At 48.0% G+C, this 18,237-nt stretch overlaps 8 protein-coding genes across 8 annotated transcripts; 3 read left to right on the top strand and 5 right to left on the bottom strand.

The window, feature by feature from the left end:
* Positions 1 to 1,413: 1,413 nt before the first annotated feature.
* Positions 1,414 to 2,563, top strand: F4812DRAFT_444868 (uncharacterized protein). The gene has a single exon (XM_047935542.1). The coding sequence runs from the start codon at positions 1,557 to 1,559 to the stop codon at positions 2,433 to 2,435; it is 879 nt and encodes a 292-aa protein (XP_047786216.1). The 5' UTR covers positions 1,414 to 1,556; the 3' UTR covers positions 2,436 to 2,563.
* On the bottom strand, positions 2,561 to 3,844 carry F4812DRAFT_444867 (uncharacterized protein). Its single transcript, XM_047935541.1, has one exon. The coding sequence runs from the start codon at positions 3,620 to 3,622 to the stop codon at positions 3,005 to 3,007; it is 618 nt and encodes a 205-aa protein (XP_047786215.1). The 5' UTR covers positions 3,623 to 3,844; the 3' UTR covers positions 2,561 to 3,004.
* Positions 3,845 to 3,901: 57 nt separating this feature from the next.
* F4812DRAFT_444865 (UEV-domain-containing protein) lies at positions 3,902 to 6,221 on the bottom strand. The gene is made up of 4 exons (XM_047935540.1): positions 5,971 to 6,221; positions 5,808 to 5,895; positions 5,512 to 5,750; positions 3,902 to 5,449 (listed from the first exon to the last, which is right to left on the bottom strand). The coding sequence occupies exons 1-4, from the start codon at positions 6,019 to 6,021 to the stop codon at positions 4,178 to 4,180; spliced, it is 1,650 nt and encodes a 549-aa protein (XP_047786214.1). The 5' UTR covers positions 6,022 to 6,221; the 3' UTR covers positions 3,902 to 4,177.
* A 512-nt stretch (positions 6,222 to 6,733) lies between these two features.
* Positions 6,734 to 9,100, top strand: F4812DRAFT_226231 (Indoleamine 2,3-dioxygenase). The gene is made up of 2 exons (XM_047930483.1): positions 6,734 to 6,779; positions 7,110 to 9,100. Exon 2 carries the CDS (start codon positions 7,276 to 7,278, stop codon positions 8,746 to 8,748), a length of 1,473 nt encoding a protein of 490 aa, XP_047786213.1. The 5' UTR covers positions 6,734 to 6,779; positions 7,110 to 7,275; the 3' UTR covers positions 8,749 to 9,100.
* A 610-nt stretch (positions 9,101 to 9,710) lies between these two features.
* Positions 9,711 to 11,124, bottom strand: F4812DRAFT_226064 (DUF706-domain-containing protein). The gene is made up of 2 exons (XM_047930482.1): positions 10,039 to 11,124; positions 9,711 to 9,968 (listed from the first exon to the last, which is right to left on the bottom strand). The coding sequence occupies exons 1-2, from the start codon at positions 10,783 to 10,785 to the stop codon at positions 9,789 to 9,791; spliced, it is 927 nt and encodes a 308-aa protein (XP_047786212.1). The 5' UTR covers positions 10,786 to 11,124; the 3' UTR covers positions 9,711 to 9,788.
* Positions 11,045 to 13,771, bottom strand: F4812DRAFT_468327 (uncharacterized protein; the record flags this gene model as incomplete). Its single annotated transcript, XM_047938764.1, has 10 exons — positions 11,045 to 11,610; positions 11,663 to 11,762; positions 11,815 to 11,921; positions 11,979 to 12,407; positions 12,463 to 12,724; positions 12,789 to 13,237; positions 13,295 to 13,339; positions 13,391 to 13,474; positions 13,562 to 13,572; positions 13,728 to 13,771. The coding sequence occupies 10 exons, from the start codon at positions 13,769 to 13,771 to the stop codon at positions 11,465 to 11,467; spliced, it is 1,677 nt and encodes a 558-aa protein (XP_047786211.1). The 3' UTR covers positions 11,045 to 11,464.
* Positions 13,772 to 14,637: 866 nt separating this feature from the next.
* Positions 14,638 to 16,871, top strand: F4812DRAFT_463223 (sugar transporter; the record flags this gene model as incomplete). The annotated part of the gene is made up of 8 exons (XM_047938175.1): positions 14,638 to 15,006; positions 15,216 to 15,551; positions 15,611 to 15,817; positions 15,870 to 15,929; positions 15,984 to 16,171; positions 16,223 to 16,450; positions 16,508 to 16,598; positions 16,653 to 16,871. 8 exons carry the CDS (start codon positions 14,638 to 14,640, stop codon positions 16,869 to 16,871), a joined length of 1,698 nt encoding a protein of 565 aa, XP_047786210.1.
* A 381-nt stretch (positions 16,872 to 17,252) lies between these two features.
* F4812DRAFT_444851 (uncharacterized protein) lies at positions 17,253 to 18,233 on the bottom strand. The gene is made up of 3 exons (XM_047935539.1): positions 17,799 to 18,233; positions 17,459 to 17,740; positions 17,253 to 17,370 (listed from the first exon to the last, which is right to left on the bottom strand). The coding sequence occupies exons 1-2, from the start codon at positions 17,892 to 17,894 to the stop codon at positions 17,576 to 17,578; spliced, it is 261 nt and encodes an 86-aa protein (XP_047786209.1). The 5' UTR covers positions 17,895 to 18,233; the 3' UTR covers positions 17,253 to 17,370; positions 17,459 to 17,575.
* Positions 18,234 to 18,237: the final 4 nt, after the last annotated feature.

The raw sequence follows: 18,237 nt of genomic DNA, 5'->3' as shown, positions 1-18,237 counted from the left end.
TTACATTATGCAGGATAAGGTACTGTACATATCTATAAGTATCCGGAATGTACCTAGAATCGATTTATATTTGTAGCTCTTACCTAACTGTGAATTCCATCAATGATGTTGCTCATTAGGTACATAAAGCACTGACTGCACGCAATGCGTGACTTCCTCGTAGAACTTCTCATGTTTGAGATTTGAGAAACTACAACCTCCATCGCTAGCAGCTAGTCTGTCTCAGTGTAGAATAATAATCAAACCTAGGGGCTTCCCCTCTTAGACTTTCCACCTTTTCAACCTTACAATTAGTAATTCCATTCTTTATGTCTCTTACTCTCTTACCCAGACCAGCCTTAGATATCCCCAAGGCTTGGTAGCTCTGCTCAAATAGGTATGATGTTCTAAGACTTGGTCTTCTTGGGCACATATTATATTCTGTATTAAACCGCCTGTCCATGGCTTCCACTATATCGGGCTCTACGAGGAGCTCCTCACCTGTTTCCTTTCAAGATCCTGATGACTTGACTCTTGAACTTCAGCCTGCGCCTCTACGCCTCCCTCGACGCAGAACTGATCCGGATCTTGACGGAACGAACTCCCTAAAGGAAGAACACATGTCTATGATAGGAGACGATAACTCAGCACCTACTGCCCGTCGGAAAAGTCCTAGTCCTCCACCCCGAACGGCCATAGCCAGGACTTTATCACAACGCCGAGCTCCAGCCCCTAAATTAGGATCTCTTGTGTCAAAATTCGAGATCCTCGACGCAGTTAATAATGCCGAGGCCGACTTGTCTTCCATCTCTAAACCTACAACCACCTCCCGGATTCAAAGGCCTTTGAGACATAGCCGAGCAAGCGAATCTCTACAATCTATTGCTTCGGATAAATATTGGACCACTACAAACTCTTTGAACGTTCCTCCAAGACGAGTTGACTCCCCGCCCCTCCGGAGTGACAGCTCCAAATTCCCAATCGAAACGATTCCTAAGAAACCATCCACAGAAGACATCATCGACACAGGCTCTGGCTGCCGAGGGGCAGTTAAAGAAGGCATATTGATAAAGGTAAAGGAACGACCTTTAGAAAAAGAAGTTTTACCTGCGAGAGAGCCGAATGATGCCAATCAATATTCCGAATCTCGTAATACATCTCCTAGGAAAAGCAATGGACCTGGATAGGATCCCAGACTGGTTGCAGACCGAAGAAGAGTTTTCGAGCATGGAAATGGTAAATTCGTCCACAAACTTCAGCTACTAGAACCAAGTACTGAAAAAATCAAATCAATAGAGCATTCTCCTCTCGCCAAGTCGTCAAGCTCATTCTTAAATCAGACAGAGGCACAGAAGGCAATACTTAGTTCAACGGCTATTTCATCACGGGCTCTTCCAATTTTTGGTTCCCCTCAGAAAGACTCCCTAGCAAAATCAACATTGCAGAATGTTCACACAGATAGTCCCCCAAAAAACTCACAGAAAGGGGGCGAGGAGAGCTATAGTAGAACTAAACAGCCATTACGCGGGATACATGGACCTACGGCTTCCTCAAGAAGTTCAGTCAAAAAGACACAGATGAGCGTTGCGGATCTTCGCAAATCATTTGAGAAAAGCTCACGGGTGACTGGACGCGAACAGCAGATGTCAGACAAGCTCAAGCCATCAGATACACCACAAGATCGTGCTGCTCAGGTTAGCAAGGAAACGAGCCATTCGTCTAACTCGGGTAATAAAAGGGGTGTTTCCTCGATTAGAACGCCGGACGAGAAAGACAGCACACCTATCCAGCCGCTTTTGAGTCGAAAGCTTACCAAACCTAGATCTGAAAATAGGCTATCAGAGCATGCTATAGCGGCTGAACAACCAGAAAGTACTAGGCTTCGCCGGATACACAACCGTAACCTTGACGGAGCCGTATCCCTTGAAGGCGAAGATGCCACAAATGTCGAACACGGACTAACTGAACTCGACATGACAACTGTTTCCGATGCTCAAGCTATTCGAGAAAATAAGTCTTCTCGTACAAGTAAAATTCATTCGATCCTAGCTAACAATTCAAAGGCTAGCTTTCACGGTATAATGACAAGTAAACACTCTATAGCAAATCAAGGAGAAGCGTCAGAACACAGTAAGGTCCAAAAGTCAGTATCGAGACCAACGTCAAAGCCGACATCTGCGGCTAGATGCACGGGTAAGGTATCTGACCTGCGGAGGTTTTTTGAAAGATGTTCACCTAGAGAGTCTTCTCCAAAGTCATTCAGATATTTTTGGCAAAATAGGGGTAGAAATAAGCCAGCAGCCGAAACAGAAAGAACTCCGATTACAAGACAAGGCGCAAACACGTCGTCGACCTCATTGGCTCCACGGACGGGTCTGCCAAATAAGATCAAAGTCCCCGAGCTAACAATGGAGATACATGTTGACGACTTCGCCTGTGACTTCTCTGAGCCATAGGATGGCGCGCGGCTAATAACATCAAAGGCGCACGCGGAAACAAATACTATTGAAAGCCAATCATTTAAACAACAGTCTCCTGTAAGAAATCGCATCCAGAAATTTGAAAGTTTAGGAAGTGGCCCTTTAGACACTGTTACAACTTCATGTTCTTACGGCGTCGACTCAAATATTTCTCCTAATAAACGAAAAACCGACACTGGAAGAGCTCAACCTCAAACCAGTAGCCGTCCATTCAGAAAACAGAAGGCAGGACTCTGGCGAAGAATATCAAATACAATTACTCGATCAATTGACGGAGGCAACAGTAACAGCAACAATGGAGAACAATCCGATGCAAGCCAGGAAGAGAATGATATTAATAACGACCGATCAAGTTCGATATCTCGTCGACCTCGACATCGCCGTTCAAATCTCTTTGGTTATCATCTATATCGCGCATCTGAAGTAATTCACTCATCAACTGATTCGGTTTACACTAGGTCACGCATTAATATCAATGAAGAGTTAATCGAGAGGTTCGAGAACCAGCCTCCATATATAGGTTATAGGCGATCGCCATCCAGTTATCAATCAATGCGCAGGACGTTTCCTTTCCTAGCTCGTATGTCGGATGATCTCGGCTGCTCGGATGAGTTTGACAGCTTTGGGTTCGATGGCACCGTGCTCTCTAAGGCTATTCGCCGACGGGATAAGTCATCCTTTGGACAAGTATCGCAAGCCCCATCTTCGCCTATGTCTGGTAGCGATTCCAACGCCATATCGAGTATCACATCTAAGGCAACAACGTCAGAACGCAAACGTCGACGATTGGAAGAAAAGGAGCTCCGAAGGGAGCAGAGACGGAAGGATAGAGAGATGGCGAAGGGAAAGGGCAAAGAAAAAGATAAAACAATGAGCCACAAGGGGGGAGTAGAAAATGAACAAGACAAGGGGGAGGGTAAAGACGTCGAGGGCAAGAAGAAAGAAAGCAGTTGGAGTAAAAAGACGGCCTCTGGGTTTATGGTGCGGCAAATCCACGATATCAAGCTAAAGCATCCGAAGCCGAGAAGACCAGGCCAAATAAAAAAGATTGTTAATATGTACAAGGACAAGTCCACCAGCGGTATTAGGCTCGGAAAGGGGAGCGGTATTAGTTCCGGGTCAGGCGCTGCAGGCACATCAGGTGCGACAAGTAATTGAATCATTAAGTTAAACTACATCACTGGGTATTGGCAGTATGGTTAGGGGAGGCGAGCAGATAGCATTATTTATCAAGGCATGATAGACTAGAGTCTGTTACAATGATGGAGGAAACAGGAGAATATGGCTATAAGCAACACAGAGCTGTCTTATTGAGTATTGGATACCTTTGTGGTCGGCTACTGTCGAATTAGGCAGAGAACCGCAGAGGAAAAGAAAAAAAGAACCTAAGATAGAGGAGTCATTCTTTAGTTAATGCGAAAGGAGAAGTGGTCAAGCATACTACATCTGACAATATGGACTTTGGTTGATGTTAGACATGTCGGAAAATAGGTAGGTAAACAATTGGATTTGTATTAACTATCTCCTGCCCACGTCTTTGATTGGCAAAAGCGTGGCAGGTCAGGTAAGGTCGGCTACACCCAGGGTTACTCATAAGACTATCGCTACCTACTTACACCAAGTTATTCCTAACGCATTCATAACGTCCAAACCTCCTCAAAGTTCATACCAATAACAGCGGGGGAAAAAATAAGGGGGAGGGGGGGCACTCTACATCTCTACCCAACGAGCCCCATCCCCTTCCCAATCTTCCTCGCGAGGGCCTTCTTCAAGAACCACTCCCTCGCCAGGGCGCGGGTGGTCTTGGCGAAGACGGCGGGGGTTATCCTGCCCCTCTCGACGGCGCGCCCGAGGACGAAGATGGCGTCGCCGAGGGCGCGCTCCTCGGCGACCACGTCGTAGAGCTGGTTGGCGACGACGGTGGGGGCGACGAGCAGGTCGTCTATGGGCGGGGGTTCGCGGGTGCGGGCGCGGGAGACGACGCCGTCGGCCTCCTGGAGGGAGCGCTGGAGGATGGAGGTGTTGGAGGCGAGCATGGCGGTGAGGGGGCCAAGGGCCGCGGCGTCGGACTGCAGCTTGTGCAGGGCCGAGAGCATGGCGGCGCGCTGGGCGGCGAGGCCGGCGAGGGAGGACTCGTTCTGCTCGCGGGCGCGCTGGCGCAGGCCGTGGAGCGTGGAGGCGAGTTGTCGGAGGAGGGCGTCCTTTTCGGGGTTCGGCGGGATGGGGGGCGGTGGGAGATGATTTGCCGAGGGAGACGGTAGGGCGAGGGAGAAGGGCTCGTCCATGAGATCGGGAGGCGGAGGAGGCTTGAGCTTCGGTTGTGCTGGCGGTTGCTGCGGCGGGGGTTGCTGCCAAGTTGTAGGCGGACCGGCGTATGGCGGCTGCCCTGTAGCGATGGTGGCGTTGTACGGGATAGGAGTTATTATAGATGCGCGACGGGAGTCCTGCGGCGGGAGTCCAATCGGTGGTGGTGGTCCCCCTTGCTGATATGCATGTTGCTGGGGTTGGATCTGAGGCTGAGGCTGGTACTGAACATTAGGGGGTTGCTGCTGCTGTTGTGGTTGATAGGATTGCGCCTGTGGTGGATGGGGTGGTAGGGGGGGAGCGGCATCATATCTCGAGAGCCGATTTGGCTGGGGGGATTGTGTCGTCGCTACTGGTGCACCGTACTGACTCGACCGCCGACGGACATCATCTGGAAGAGGTGGTCTCGGTGGAGCGTCTGTGTGAGTAGTCGGGCCTGACACGACCTGAGGGAGGTCGCTGTCTTTTGGAGGAGGAGGTGGCGGCCTCGGATCAGGCGTATGGGGAGATGGGACCAGTTGGGGTGTCCCTCTTGACATATCAGGAGGTAAAGGAGGTACCGGCGGAGGGGTAGGGGTCGGAGTGGCCTGCTGCGGTACGGGACGAACTTGTTGGCGTGAAACTACTGGAGGCTCTTTCGCGAATATATCTCGAAGGATGGCAATAAAGTCTAGCAGCGAGGATTTCTGGTAGAATAGCGTTAGGATATTGTTGACAACGCATCAGCTGCTGTAGATGATCTACTTACATCCCAGAATTCAGCCCATCCCACAAGATAAGGGTGATATATGCGTCCCTGGGGATCAACATGTTGCCCCGGCCGCACCATCATATTCTCGGTGGGCGTGACATAGCCTATAGGCGCCTCGCGCGGGTAGGTATGGGGAACCCATAGTGATATGGGAAATCGGTAGGTGGTGCCGCGGAATATGACGGGAATAGTGCCGGATAAGTGTAGGAGGAGAGCAGACACGCCGTTGTCGAAAGCTAGAAGCAGGTTAGAAAATGATGGTCTCTTCAGAAGGGTATAGAATAGATTCTTACTGTGGACATCCGTCCTCGGTGATAATGAAGGATATTGGGATAGCGCTTGGGCTACATCGTTATATGTACGATTAACATCTTGGTATTCCTATGCGATGGAAGCTATTAGAGTCGGTCACGGTCATAAATTGATAAGAAATTGTTGGATTGATATATTCCTTACGCTCGTCAGAACGCTATATAACCAATTTAGTACGTGCTGCTGGACTACCATGTTGGAAATCCTTGGCAGGGAATTATGGTCGTGGTAACGGCTTCATGATAGTTGATTGGATTTGGTGTTGAGCTTTGGGGAGCTTGACGGTGGTGGAGGCGACGGGTGGAGGTGACGGTGGATATGGGATAGTGGGAAATAGTGGGGGCCTTGCGCTGAGCTTGCCCACCTACTACGTACTGTCAATTATGTAATACTTCTTCTCCAAAAGCAACTCTTCTTTTTAAGGATATTCCTGCACCACACAACACACTAACTACTATGTACACACATCCTTGCACGTGGCCATACCTAACAACTCTTTACCAACCGCCGCCGGCATCGGGTTCTTTTTCCTAGGTAGGTACCCAATTCAACGAAAACTGCCCATTAACAACTCGTTTGTCATTTCTCTAGGTTCTAGATTCCCATCCCACATGATCAGACTTCCAAGGAAAGCCAATGGCGCCATATCACCCGCAGGTGAAGTATGGCATGTGCCATTTTTCTCTTTTCATTAATCATCACCTATAATCATCACCTAATAATATGAGAATACGAGAATATGAGTTGTGTATACTACTCAAAAAACCCTCCAAACAAACAGTATCGCAAGTCACACTATGCCATGCCATGCCATGTTGCTCCGTGGAAGAGTGCACCACTTTTTTTTACTTTTTTTTACTTTTTTTTTTACGCCTTTCTTATAGATGATATTCCTCGGTCAACAAATCTTGGGGTGTTTATTTTCCCCTTCTCGCAGAATTAAATGGAAGCCTGTAAGTTATACAGTGGTCCATTATTAATATACCTAACCTGACTCTCGTTGGATCCGCCCTTCCGAAACTTTGATCGTTCCATTTGTCCTAAAAGAATAAAACAAAAAAAAACAAAAAAAAACAAAAACATTTTCTCTTTATAAGTCACACACACACACCTTTCTCAAGTCTTTAATCTTAATTTGTTTCCTACCTAACCTAACCTAACCTACCTACTTAAAGTATTCTTAACTATATCAACTTCATCCCTGAGCTTTCTATCACCAATTCTTGGAATAGTCCCATGCTCACAACACAACAGCTATTTCGCACGGCTGAGGAGTATTACAGGATATATCTGTATACTCCTTGCGTCAGGAATTAGACTTATTAGTTTGAATACTTGAAATCTATTTAGCAGTATCGACTGTTGGGTCGATTATTGATCCGTCAAACACCAATCCGTCACAAGACCAATTTAGTTCACTTTCTTTAAGAGACAACTAACCTCGACGTGATGAGACCTCCTATCCCAGAATTATCCGACTATGGAATCTCGCCAAAGTATGGTTTCTTGCCTGACACCTTACCTTTAACGAGGTTGCCGGACCCTTACTATAACAAGTGGGAGTCAATCGGCGCCAATCTTCAAAGTTTGATTCTTAGCAAGCGGCTCCGGGGTGTTATCGACCGTCTTCCCGTTCTCTCCACTGTCGGTCTGGAACATGACGCAGAATGGAGGAGAGCCTATATGCTCCTAACCTTCTTTGCTCACGGCTACATCTGGGGAGGTGACACTCCCCGTGATCGCGTGCCGCCGAGTATCTCTGTTCCCTTGCTGGATATCTGCAAACGCCTCGAGATTCCACCCGTCTCTACCTATGCTGCCTCAGTGCTGTGGAATTTTAAACCCCTCTTTGTTGACGAAGAGATCGACGACCTTGACAATCTCGCCACTCTGGTAACTTTTACCGGATCTCTTGATGAGTCATGGTTTTATCTGGTCTCGGTTGCTATTGAAGCTCGTGGCGGTCCCATTATTCCTCTGATGCTAACGGCAGTTGCTGCTGCTCGACAAGGCGATAGCGCAACCGTAACACGTTGCCTACGGGCCTTCGCCGAGCGCCTCGATGACCTTGGCGAACTGTTGCGTCGCATGCATGAAAGCTGCGACCCAGGCTTCTTCTACCGTCGCATTCGCACGTTCCTTGCCGGTAGTAAGAACATGGCCGAGGCAGGCCTGCCGCATGGCGTCGTGTATGACGATGGCTCAGGCAAATCCGAGTACGTGCAATATAGCGGACCCAGCAATGCTCAAAGCAGTTTGATCCAATTTTTCGATATCATTCTTGGTGTTGAGCATCGTCCTACCGGTGAGAAGCCCGATCCGTCATCCGAGACGGAACGCGGAGGGCGAAGCCGTGCGCCCAAACACAATTTCATTCAGGACATGCGTCACTATATGCCGGGGCCGCACGCGCGCTTCCTAAACGATGTCGGGGCTGTTGCGAATATTCGTGAATTTGTTGAGAGCCGTGCTGCCTCTGACCGCCCCCTAAGCATCGCCTACGATGCGTGCCTGGCTATGCTCCGCGCGTTCCGCGACATCCACATCGCTATCGTCACGCGCTATATTGTCTTACCGTCTCGTGAGAATCGAGCTCGAAGCCGATCTCGCAGTCCTCAAGCTATTAGGAACAGAGTCAACCTGGCTACGGCTTCTAAAAACGAGGAGCACAAAAAGGTTAAAGGAACCGGTGGCACCGCTTTGATCCCTTTCCTTAAGCAGGCTCGCGACGAGACGGGAGAGCCCACTGTCGAGACCTGGGCTAGGAAATTCATGAGCAGACAAACTAAGATTTCGGGTCAAAACGATTTCTTCCTTGGTAAAGAAGAGAAGTCAGAAGTACTGGATGAGCCGGTCCTCGAGCATGGCCTTGCAGGCACTTGGAGTATAGACGAGGAGATGGGCGGCATCTGTAACTACTGAAATGTAGTATGTAGCGCCCCGAGTTACTTTTACATGTTGTCATAGAGATATAAAGCATCTTGTATAGAGATATTCTACCCTGAAGCAGGATAAAATAACCCTCGCGAGTTACAGCTAGGTACCTACCTGTCTTGCTGCCAAATAAAGATGAGCCTGTACTCAAAGACTCGAGTTCCTTGTTCTAATTGTGTATTACCTAGCTCTTGTCGTTCAGATAGCTACTTGACTATATATAGGTTCCCTTATATGAAATACCGACGACAAAGGTACCTACTTAGTTCTGTTACGGCAAAACTTTTCTTCCTTACAACACAGTTCTATGTCTACATTAATAAGTGCTAACGGCACGTTTCGTATAAGGCGGATATACGCCCTTATACACCCTTTACATTTTAATATATGCCCTATCCGACTTTCAGTCTTTCATTTCCATTTCCTTTCTGCTTCATCTCCACTTTCATTATAACAGGTACCTAGCTGGATACACACATGAGGTACCTCCTTAAAATGCCCGAAATCATTACGGCCATAGCATACGCCAGGGCAGTACTGGTGCTTACTGCGTTGGCGCTACTAGCGATACGGGAGGCATACGCGTTGTGCGAGATACCTGGCTCGTAGTTAGTGGCAAGGAATATCAATAATAACTGTTCGTTAAGCGCAGTTTGGCAGCCTACCGTTCTGGAGTCTCATATGTATATAGGATGACAAGCATTACCAATATACCTGGTCCATATATGCATACCGGGCTCGCTTCATATCATGGCGTAAGCTTACAATTGCTAGAAGTACGCAGCCATATACAATTCTATCTCTTAGTTCCCAGACACGCGACCCTATGTCTCTCCCGCATGTATACCGCCAATGGAAGCACACCCTCATAAGGTTATCAAAGTAAGCATCCCGCAAGTTCTGTGATCTATTTCCCATACATTCCAAATCGCTAAAACCAAGATTCTTTCCAAGTCATTACCTAGTTCCAATCTCTCCAAACAGAAGCCAAAAAAAAAAGAAACCCCAAAGGCTTTTTGTACGCCCTCCTACCACTTCAAAACCTTCTGCGGGAAAAACTCGTCAATAAGCTCCAGGTAGTACGGCTTCAGCTCCTCCACGTCCGGAACCTTGTCGCTCTTGCTGTACAAATCATACGGGTTGAACGCCCGCACGGCGCGTAGCATATCCTCGTCATGCTCGTCCATTAATTCGCGGTACGCGTTTTCCTGCGATAGGGTTTAGCCGTGGTTCCGGAGGGGTCAGGTGTAGGGAAACATAAGAAGATTGTCTAGGTACCTTGTGCCAGGGGTAAAACGAATGATACCGAATCATAGCAAGCGCCTCCGGCGGCAGCGTCGATTGGCCCTTGACCACATGGTACAAGTACTCGTCATGACCCCACGACAGCATCACGTTGTCTAGGCCGCAGCCCGGCGAATATATGCCGAACTTGGTGCTGTAAATAGGATCACGGGAATCCGGGTTCGCGGCGAACGTGTCGGGATATATGATGCGGTTGTCGAAAGCGCAGCCGACAGGGAACGTGTCGCCGACGACATCCCATTGGCCCTCGGAGCCGTAGAAGAAAAGTAGCTTTCCCAGGTCGTGGATTAGGCCAGTAACCTGCATCCAGCGCGGCTTTCCGTCTCTCCGGATCGCCTCAGCAGACTGGAGTAAGTGTTGGATCTGCGATAGACTTGTGTCCGGGTCCGACTCGTCGATCAATGTGTTAAGCTTCTCGATGGCTTGCCACACTGTCATCTCCTCGCGCCGCCGTGTCTTGAAGTCATTGCGTGCTTTCAGGTTATACGCTACCGTCTGTTTTGCGTGCTGCTCCCGATAGAAGTTCTGTACGCGGTCGCAGGCTTCTTCGTATTGCCTGAATTGAGTCTTATCTTTGGCCGAGTCAAATTGGGACTTATCATCGAACTTTGTCTGACTCTGGTCTTTCAAAACGTTTACTGCGTCGATCTTATCTGACGTCTCCTCGAGCTCAAGCCCGTTCCGGCTTGTAGTGTCGTCAAATAAAATACCAGGTGCCATTACGTGTTGGTGGGATATACGATAATAAATAGAAAAGAAAAGGGGGGTGCAGGAGTGGGTATCTCTTCGAATATAGAAAACGGCGGGGAATGAAATAAAAATATATAATGCTCTGAGAATGCTCTGAGTAGCTAAGAAGGTAGGTAGATATTGAGAAATTCTCTTTAGACGTCGCCGTCTACGTCTTCGACTGGTATATATACTCTGAACTTTCGTATAAGTGTTTGAGGTCCCCACATAAGGTTTTATGTAGGGTCCAAGCTGAATGAGGAGAAAATCGCCGAACACAGCTATGTTCAGCTATATTGAGCTGGCTAGCTCGGGCGGCAACCCGCCCGAGGAGTAATCAGGTACGCGCCCCTTGCGGAACGAGATCCGCGAAACAACTTACCCTTCTTTTGCAAAAAGAGGTAAAATCGACCGATCGCCTTAGATGCAAAGCTATCTCATCCACCGGGACTGCCCCAGATGGACCAACGTCATTTGGATGTCACTCGGTATTTATAACCATAGACCTCATTAGATTCCCCGCATCGAATAACGTGGCAGGTGGGCCTGACCAAGTTCGGTAATCTGAGGCGATCTGGAGCGTTCCTTTGTCCACTTGTTTGTAACCCGCTCAAATTCTCGTATACCATGTCTTCGCTTGGTAAGGAAGTGCTTAAATTCAATAGTGTTTTTATTCGTCATCCTCCGGTAGCCAGCCCCACGCCCTCATTAGTTGCTGCTGTATTGCCGCGGTTGGACGAGCGTTGTCTGCCTCTGTCTTCCTTAAAATATCTAGTAGAGCTTCCTGGTCGGACCGTTCGCCGAATTGGTCACCAACTGTAACTCGTATTAGTTTAAGGTTATTGCCGAAGAATTAGGTTCTCCATACACATAGCGATACCCATGCAAGCCGTGAACATCCCCGGCGGCGTCCACTGGTTGCATACCCCAATACCACAGAGCTCCCTTACAAGATTCTCAATTCGGTGCTATCTTCGCGTAAGTATACCGTGAAAATCTTTTCCAATAGAACACACTTACTGTCATGTGTTTTGCAGCTGCTCGGCGATTTGTGCCTACTTTAGGTATCGAGGGGTCAAATTGGATCAAGAACAGCTGCGCAAGAATATGATGTTGGATCCCGATAACTGGGAAGTTAGCTTCGGTGTTATACATATAGCATCTAGTGAGACTCCAACACCTACCATGGCAACCTGATCCGTGCCATACTTCTGGAAAAGCCGAGGATGCCGTACGCTCTTGATAGAAGAATGGGTTGAATGACGGGGGACGAGTGTTAGCCCACTTTTTGCAAGCTTCGTCTAGGGCGCTCCAATGACCAGCCGTTAGTGAGTTATTTCCGAAGCAAAGATTGAGGACATCGGCAAGAAGCACGATCGCCCGATTTGACCAAGTATAATCGTCGGCAGGTTCAAATGACCGGTCCACTACGAAGTGATCTAAAGATACCTTAACAGGCTGCTGCGTGATTACCGCAATGTAAATCTCCTGTCGTAGCCCTACCCAGAATGAAGCTGCACTAAGACTCCCTGGACCCATGTATTGGTCACCGACGTTAACAAAGGCGTGAATTCCGAGTAGGTGACTGTAAGTGTCTTGGCCCGTTGTTGGGACTGTTCGTTTATTAGCTGCCAGCTCTCGGGATAATCCAGACCGATGTCACCTTACCATCCATCTCCTCAAGCATACGCAAGATGATAGTTGCCGCGAACAAATTCTCATCCGAAACCGTCGAGGCATGATTAAGCATTGGGATGAGGTACCTGAGACATTCGTCATGATACCTATTCGAAGCCAACGGGTCAAAATCCGTCGTGTGACTTAGATGTCTCGCGGCTATGGCGAAAATGGCGTTCAAGAGCATATAGCATTCGGCAGCGCGCTCCGGGACGACCAGCTCGAAATGCCGATGCGGATCGCACAAGTCCAACTACTTCAGTCAGAAACTTTGAATCTTTACGAGTGGCTACTGCCACGCATATCATTTTACTTACACAAATCGCCAATTTCTGGATATAGTGCCGAAACAGAAGGGCTTCCGTCCGGTCCTTGAGTGGAAGACTCGGCCCATTATGAAAATTAGGTGTTATAATCCTCTCGTCAAGGGGTATACGTGCACTCTCTATATGCACAGGAGGCAGAACGTAAGAACCAGTAGACTTGGGTCCTGGAATATGTCTCTGAGTATGAAGTACAGACACCGATGTACACTCATTTTGAAACCTTCCGTTATCTTTCGGTATGTTTTGCGGTTGAACATCATCCGCGGGTTGCCCACTTATCCCGCTGTACTCTGTTGAGCTGGGAATTATTGGAGGCGTGACACTGGAAGAAGTCGAATCCTGTTGCCAATTATGACTTTCCCCTATATGGTCATGATATTGGGAACTATCCTCTTGTGGGCTTCCTATGATAAAGCCTCGCCTCTCATCGACGTAGATTACTTTATACGAATTAGCTGGTCGGACTTGCTCTACCCCATGTGACAATCCAAACTTACACTTTTTCGGCGGCTTAACCCATCTTTGGTTTCTCTTAAACGTATCTATGAGAATAAGGTTTAGCCTAGGACGAATGGAAACTTCATCGATCATACCTTTACTGGGCTTGAATTTGAAGCCTAGTTTGCAATCGTGACCTGCCCGGACGCAACGACCACATCTTGGAACCGAGCGATCACCTATATATTCAAAATGATCAGTCCCTCCTTCATGATAAAGTTGTAAAAAGTATTTCCAAGATGACTTGCATTTTAGATGATATTCACGGCATGTAACACTGTCCGCCAAGTCCGTGTCAGCAATTAACCAGCCCCAAGGTGAGATATAAGTGGATAAGAAAGGCGTGGAAGTTATTAGTTCGCTAGAAGGTGAGCACCGGTCTCGGTATAGCCTAGGTGATTTTATGGGGGAAAGCAGATAAGGAAATCGTACCATGGTGTAGCAAGCTGCTGCTCGATCCGCTCTGATGAGGGCATTCGCAACGTTAACGCTTCTACGGTCTTCTACGTTTAGTCGGCGTAATTCGGTCAATGCTACCGACAGATAGATCCAAGGGTTCAGCTGCGAGAAGGATCATCTGATAAAGACGGGCAAAATCGCCGAGCGGGAGACGTGGATGGTATAAAGTAGTACAGACAGACCCGGTCCATGGGACACCGAAGCCCAGCCCCAATTGGCCGGCTAGGCTTTTTGCCATTGGTCCGTCTCCCGAATAACGGGACTTGGACGGGGCCCACGAGGTCTTGTTCGTGTAACACGCACCCCATGCGCTTTGGTTGATGTGGGATAGGCGGATGGAGTCGTGATCCCCGCGTGCATGGAGGGCATACACAAGAACAGGATAGAGCGAAGCTAGTTGGCCATCATGTTAAAGCAGACTGGCCAATCTGACCAATCTGACCAAGGGATTCCCCAGACAACGATCCTAGGTGAGCCAGGAGTCAAAGTTAATTAGACCAGTCAGGGATATTGGATTAGGATTCAAGATTTCCAAGTGCTTCTTCCCCGCAACTTTCCTCTCCACCATTTAAAAAGAGCGGATCGAAAGGGAAAAGCGCAACTAGACTAAACCGCTTATGGGGTGTATCAAGCTGCCTCGGTGTTGCTAGCGTGTTACTTTTCCCGACTACTGTTAAGGTTAGTTAAGACGGCTAGAATATTCCTTTGTTTATATTTTCCCCCAAGATATAAGGTCCCGAGGAAGTCCAATCGAGACGACGGAACTGCTCGCATTGTCGCGCTGCATATTGCTGTTATATCACGTCGGTGGCTATATCTCCAACTCATCTTGGCGGTAAAAATCTTACATGCGGTGAAAGCCCACAATACGCACATCGCAGCCATGGCTTCGAGTTCGACAAAGAGCCTTGACGACGATGTCATCGGAACAGCCCCGGTGCCGGTTGCGACGTCCAAGGAAAAGCATGAGACCATGGACGACATAATTCGGAGTGCGAGGCTCGCGAGTGAGAAGGAGCACAGAATGACCCTATTGCAAGGTCTTCGCCTTTACCCCAAGGCGATTGCATGGTCCATCCTCATCTCAACCTGCATCGTTATGGAAGGTTACGACATTTCCCTGGTTAACAATTTTTATGCCTTTCCTCAGTTTAACCAGAAGTACGGCGTTCCGATAACCGACCAAGAGGGCAACGTCTCCTATCAGGTTCCGGCCTCATGGCAAGCTGGACTAAGCAACGGTGCAGTGGTGGTAAGTTAATCCGAGACGCGCGCCCTCGTATCCAGTGTTCCAAGTTAAAAGTTGTCTGCCCCCTTTCCCGAGCCTAAGTTTGTAAGGTATCATTGTTTACCCTCAACGACTTTTGCGTTTATATTGAGGGTCTCACCTCACGGCGCAAACCGTGGTGAAGCCCCCACTCGTCAGCTTAATAGTGAACTCTCTAACACTGATCTTTGCAGGGTGAAATAATTGGCCTGTTGATAAACGGCTGGGTCTCTGAGAGGTTCGGATACCGATATACGGTTATCTCCTGTCTCGTGCTCATAATCGGCTTTACCGCCATCTTCTTTATGGCGCAAAATGTCGTACATCTCCAAGTAGCTGAGATCCTGTGCGGAATACCATGGGGCGTCTTTCAGACCTTGACCATCACTTATGCCTCCGAAGTTTGTCCCGTGGCCCTGCGTGGCTATTTGACGACTTATATCAACTTTTGCTGGGGTGTCGGCCAGATGATTGGTATCGGCGTTATTATGGGCAATCTCTGGCGCACTGACGAGTGGGCGTATCGCATAGTAAGATTCCCCTAACCAGCCCTTACTCTTTGAAATAAAATCCTAATGAACGTGGATAGCCCTATGCGCTTCAATGGATGTGGCCGTTGCCTCTCATAATCGGAATCTGCTTCGCACCTGAGTCCCCTTGGTGGCTTGTACGAAAGGGGAAACTTGAAGCTGCCAAGCATTCTCTTCTCCGCTTGACTAGTCTGGATCGAGAAACAGACTTTGATGTGGACGAGACCGTCGCCATGATGGTTCACACATCGGCATTGGAGCAGAAGGTTATATCATTCCTCCCATGCTTTCGCGCTTAGTGCTAACCTTTGTGTGTAGATAACTAAAGGAGCTAGTTATTTAGATTGCTTCAAAGGAGTCGACCGCCGTCGCACAGAAGTACGTTTGAAGTCATGTTTTCATATCCATTTCTAGCGATGCTGACTGAGATAGATCGTCTGCATGTGTTGGGCAATCCAGAACCTAAGCGGTAATTCGTTTTCCAACTACTCGACGTACTTCCTGCAGCAAGCCGGCCTCACGGATGACAAGGCGTACTCATTCGCCATGGGCCAATACGCCATCAACTGCGCCGGCGTCTTTGGGGCTTGGACGCTCATTACTTTAGGAATCGGACGAAGGTAAGTGAGATCATGCATAGTGATTAAGCGGAATATTAACGTTTTGTGAAGGACACTGTACTTATATGGACTTGCTGGTCTTTTTATCATGCTTCTGATACTCGGATTCCTCGGTCTGGCTCCCGACAGGAATGCCGCGTCACTTGCCACAGGCAGTATCATGCTTGTGTGGGCTCTGTGCTACCAGTTAACCGTCGGCACCGTATGTTACTCTCTCGTCGCAGAAATTTCGACGAGACGTCTTCAAATCAAGACAGTGGTGCTTGGGCGTATCCTCTAGTAAGATTGCTCTACCTTAGCAGATTGGGCAGAACCATAAATGCTAACAGATCGCAGCAACGTTGTCGGTATCATCTGTGGCGTTTTGACGCCATACATGTTAAACCCTTCGGCCTGGGATTGGGGCAATTATGCCGGATTTTTCTGGGTAGGTGTTCCCCCGCGCATTTTATTATTATTATTATTTACTGACGACACCCAGGCGGGATCGTGCTTCCTCTGCTTTGTATACGCTTACTTCCGCGTACCTGAGCCGGCTGGCCGCACGTTCGCAGAGCTTGACTTGTTGTTTGAGAAGAAGGTTAGCGCAAGAAAGTTTGCTTCGACAGATGTAGATGTGTTCGCAGAGCATGTTGAAGGGACCGTGTTGAGTAACTATCAAGACCAGATCGCCATTGAGAGCATGAAGATCAAGGTTTAACGTAATGTAATGGTAAGCGAACAACGATATGGCGGCGGTGTAACGACCAAGTTAGAAGCAGTGAGACACGACATGGGACGGCTTGTATGCCAAAACTTTGGATGCATATTCTTTGAATGGCGCTATGGTGTACGAGATGATGTATATACGCTTATTTTCTTTGAATCGACTAATTATTTCTATACTGGAACTTGGAAGACATATCCGAATAATGAGTGGTTACCTATGGATCGAGATCGATACGAGTTTTCACACTGTCATACTGTATGTAGGTAGTAATCGATGCTGGGGGCACCGGCAAATGGATATTGGGTATCTTGGGATAGATTTGGACTTTATATATAGGTAGGTAGGTTAGGTACTAGGTATGTATATGTTGATATATTGTTACTTTATATACCCAGGAATAAGTTGGGGGTGGGCAGAGTAGCAAATTGACTCCTCAAGTTAGAGAGGGGGGTATTGGCATTGATATCAAGGACATTGAAAAGATCTTCGCCTATTAAACACACCACGTTAGTAAAAATACATTCGACCTCGGACTATAATATCCCCAATAGATATAGGTTTACCTTTTCACGACGCACCTAGTAGAGCAACAATTTTAGGAAACGTTATACCCCTAGAGTCTGGGCGAAGCCACATTAAAAGGGATATAGTGGCAGTGGCAGTGGCCTGGCCACATACACACATACAAGCGCATGCTACCGATCTGGTAATGGTTTGGCCTGTGCGTCGTCTGTAGTGCTTCGGACAGTTTGACCCTTTTTATACTCCTCCTCTAACGCCTTTTGCATGTCAAAATCAAGCTGGCGCTCCTTTTTGATCCGCTGCTGCTCCATGTCGCGTAAAACACCTTGATGCATGGCCTAGAAATTGCTTAGCAAGCCTATATATATACAGCGGATGGCGCGGTAATTCTCATACCTCTTTCTCCATCTTCTGTTGGAAATGCACCATGATGACTGTCCCAACAGCAAACAGCGAGGTGCCCGCCAGGGTGAGTTTTGAGGCACGCGACATATTTGCCGAGCACAAGGCTTTATTTGGTGGTAAACGGAATATATCTTATTCGAGTCTTGTTATCGACCCATCCCAGTCTTGACTTTCTATGTAAATGTAAATTCTGTAGAGCTTCAAGGCGAAAATCCTCGGTGAGCTTTAAGCTTGACTGATACTGGAGAAATAAAAATGAGTTGCTAACCGTATTGTAATCCATACTGTGTGGCATACATTTGTGGGGCTATGCAGGTACATACCTAAGGCAGATAAGTAACTTTATGCATTTATAAATGCTATGCAAAAATGGAGTTACACACTGCCGCGCCTGTATCAAACAAACCTTTGTTATCCGCCCTGTCGCCTC

Source organism: Daldinia caldariorum (assembly GCF_022478825.1).
Source record: "Daldinia caldariorum strain CBS 122874 unplaced genomic scaffold F4812scaffold_23, whole genome shotgun sequence".
Classification (NCBI taxonomy): Eukaryota; Fungi; Ascomycota; class Sordariomycetes; order Xylariales; family Hypoxylaceae; genus Daldinia; species Daldinia caldariorum.
This window is presented reverse-complemented; position numbering and strand designations above follow the sequence as displayed.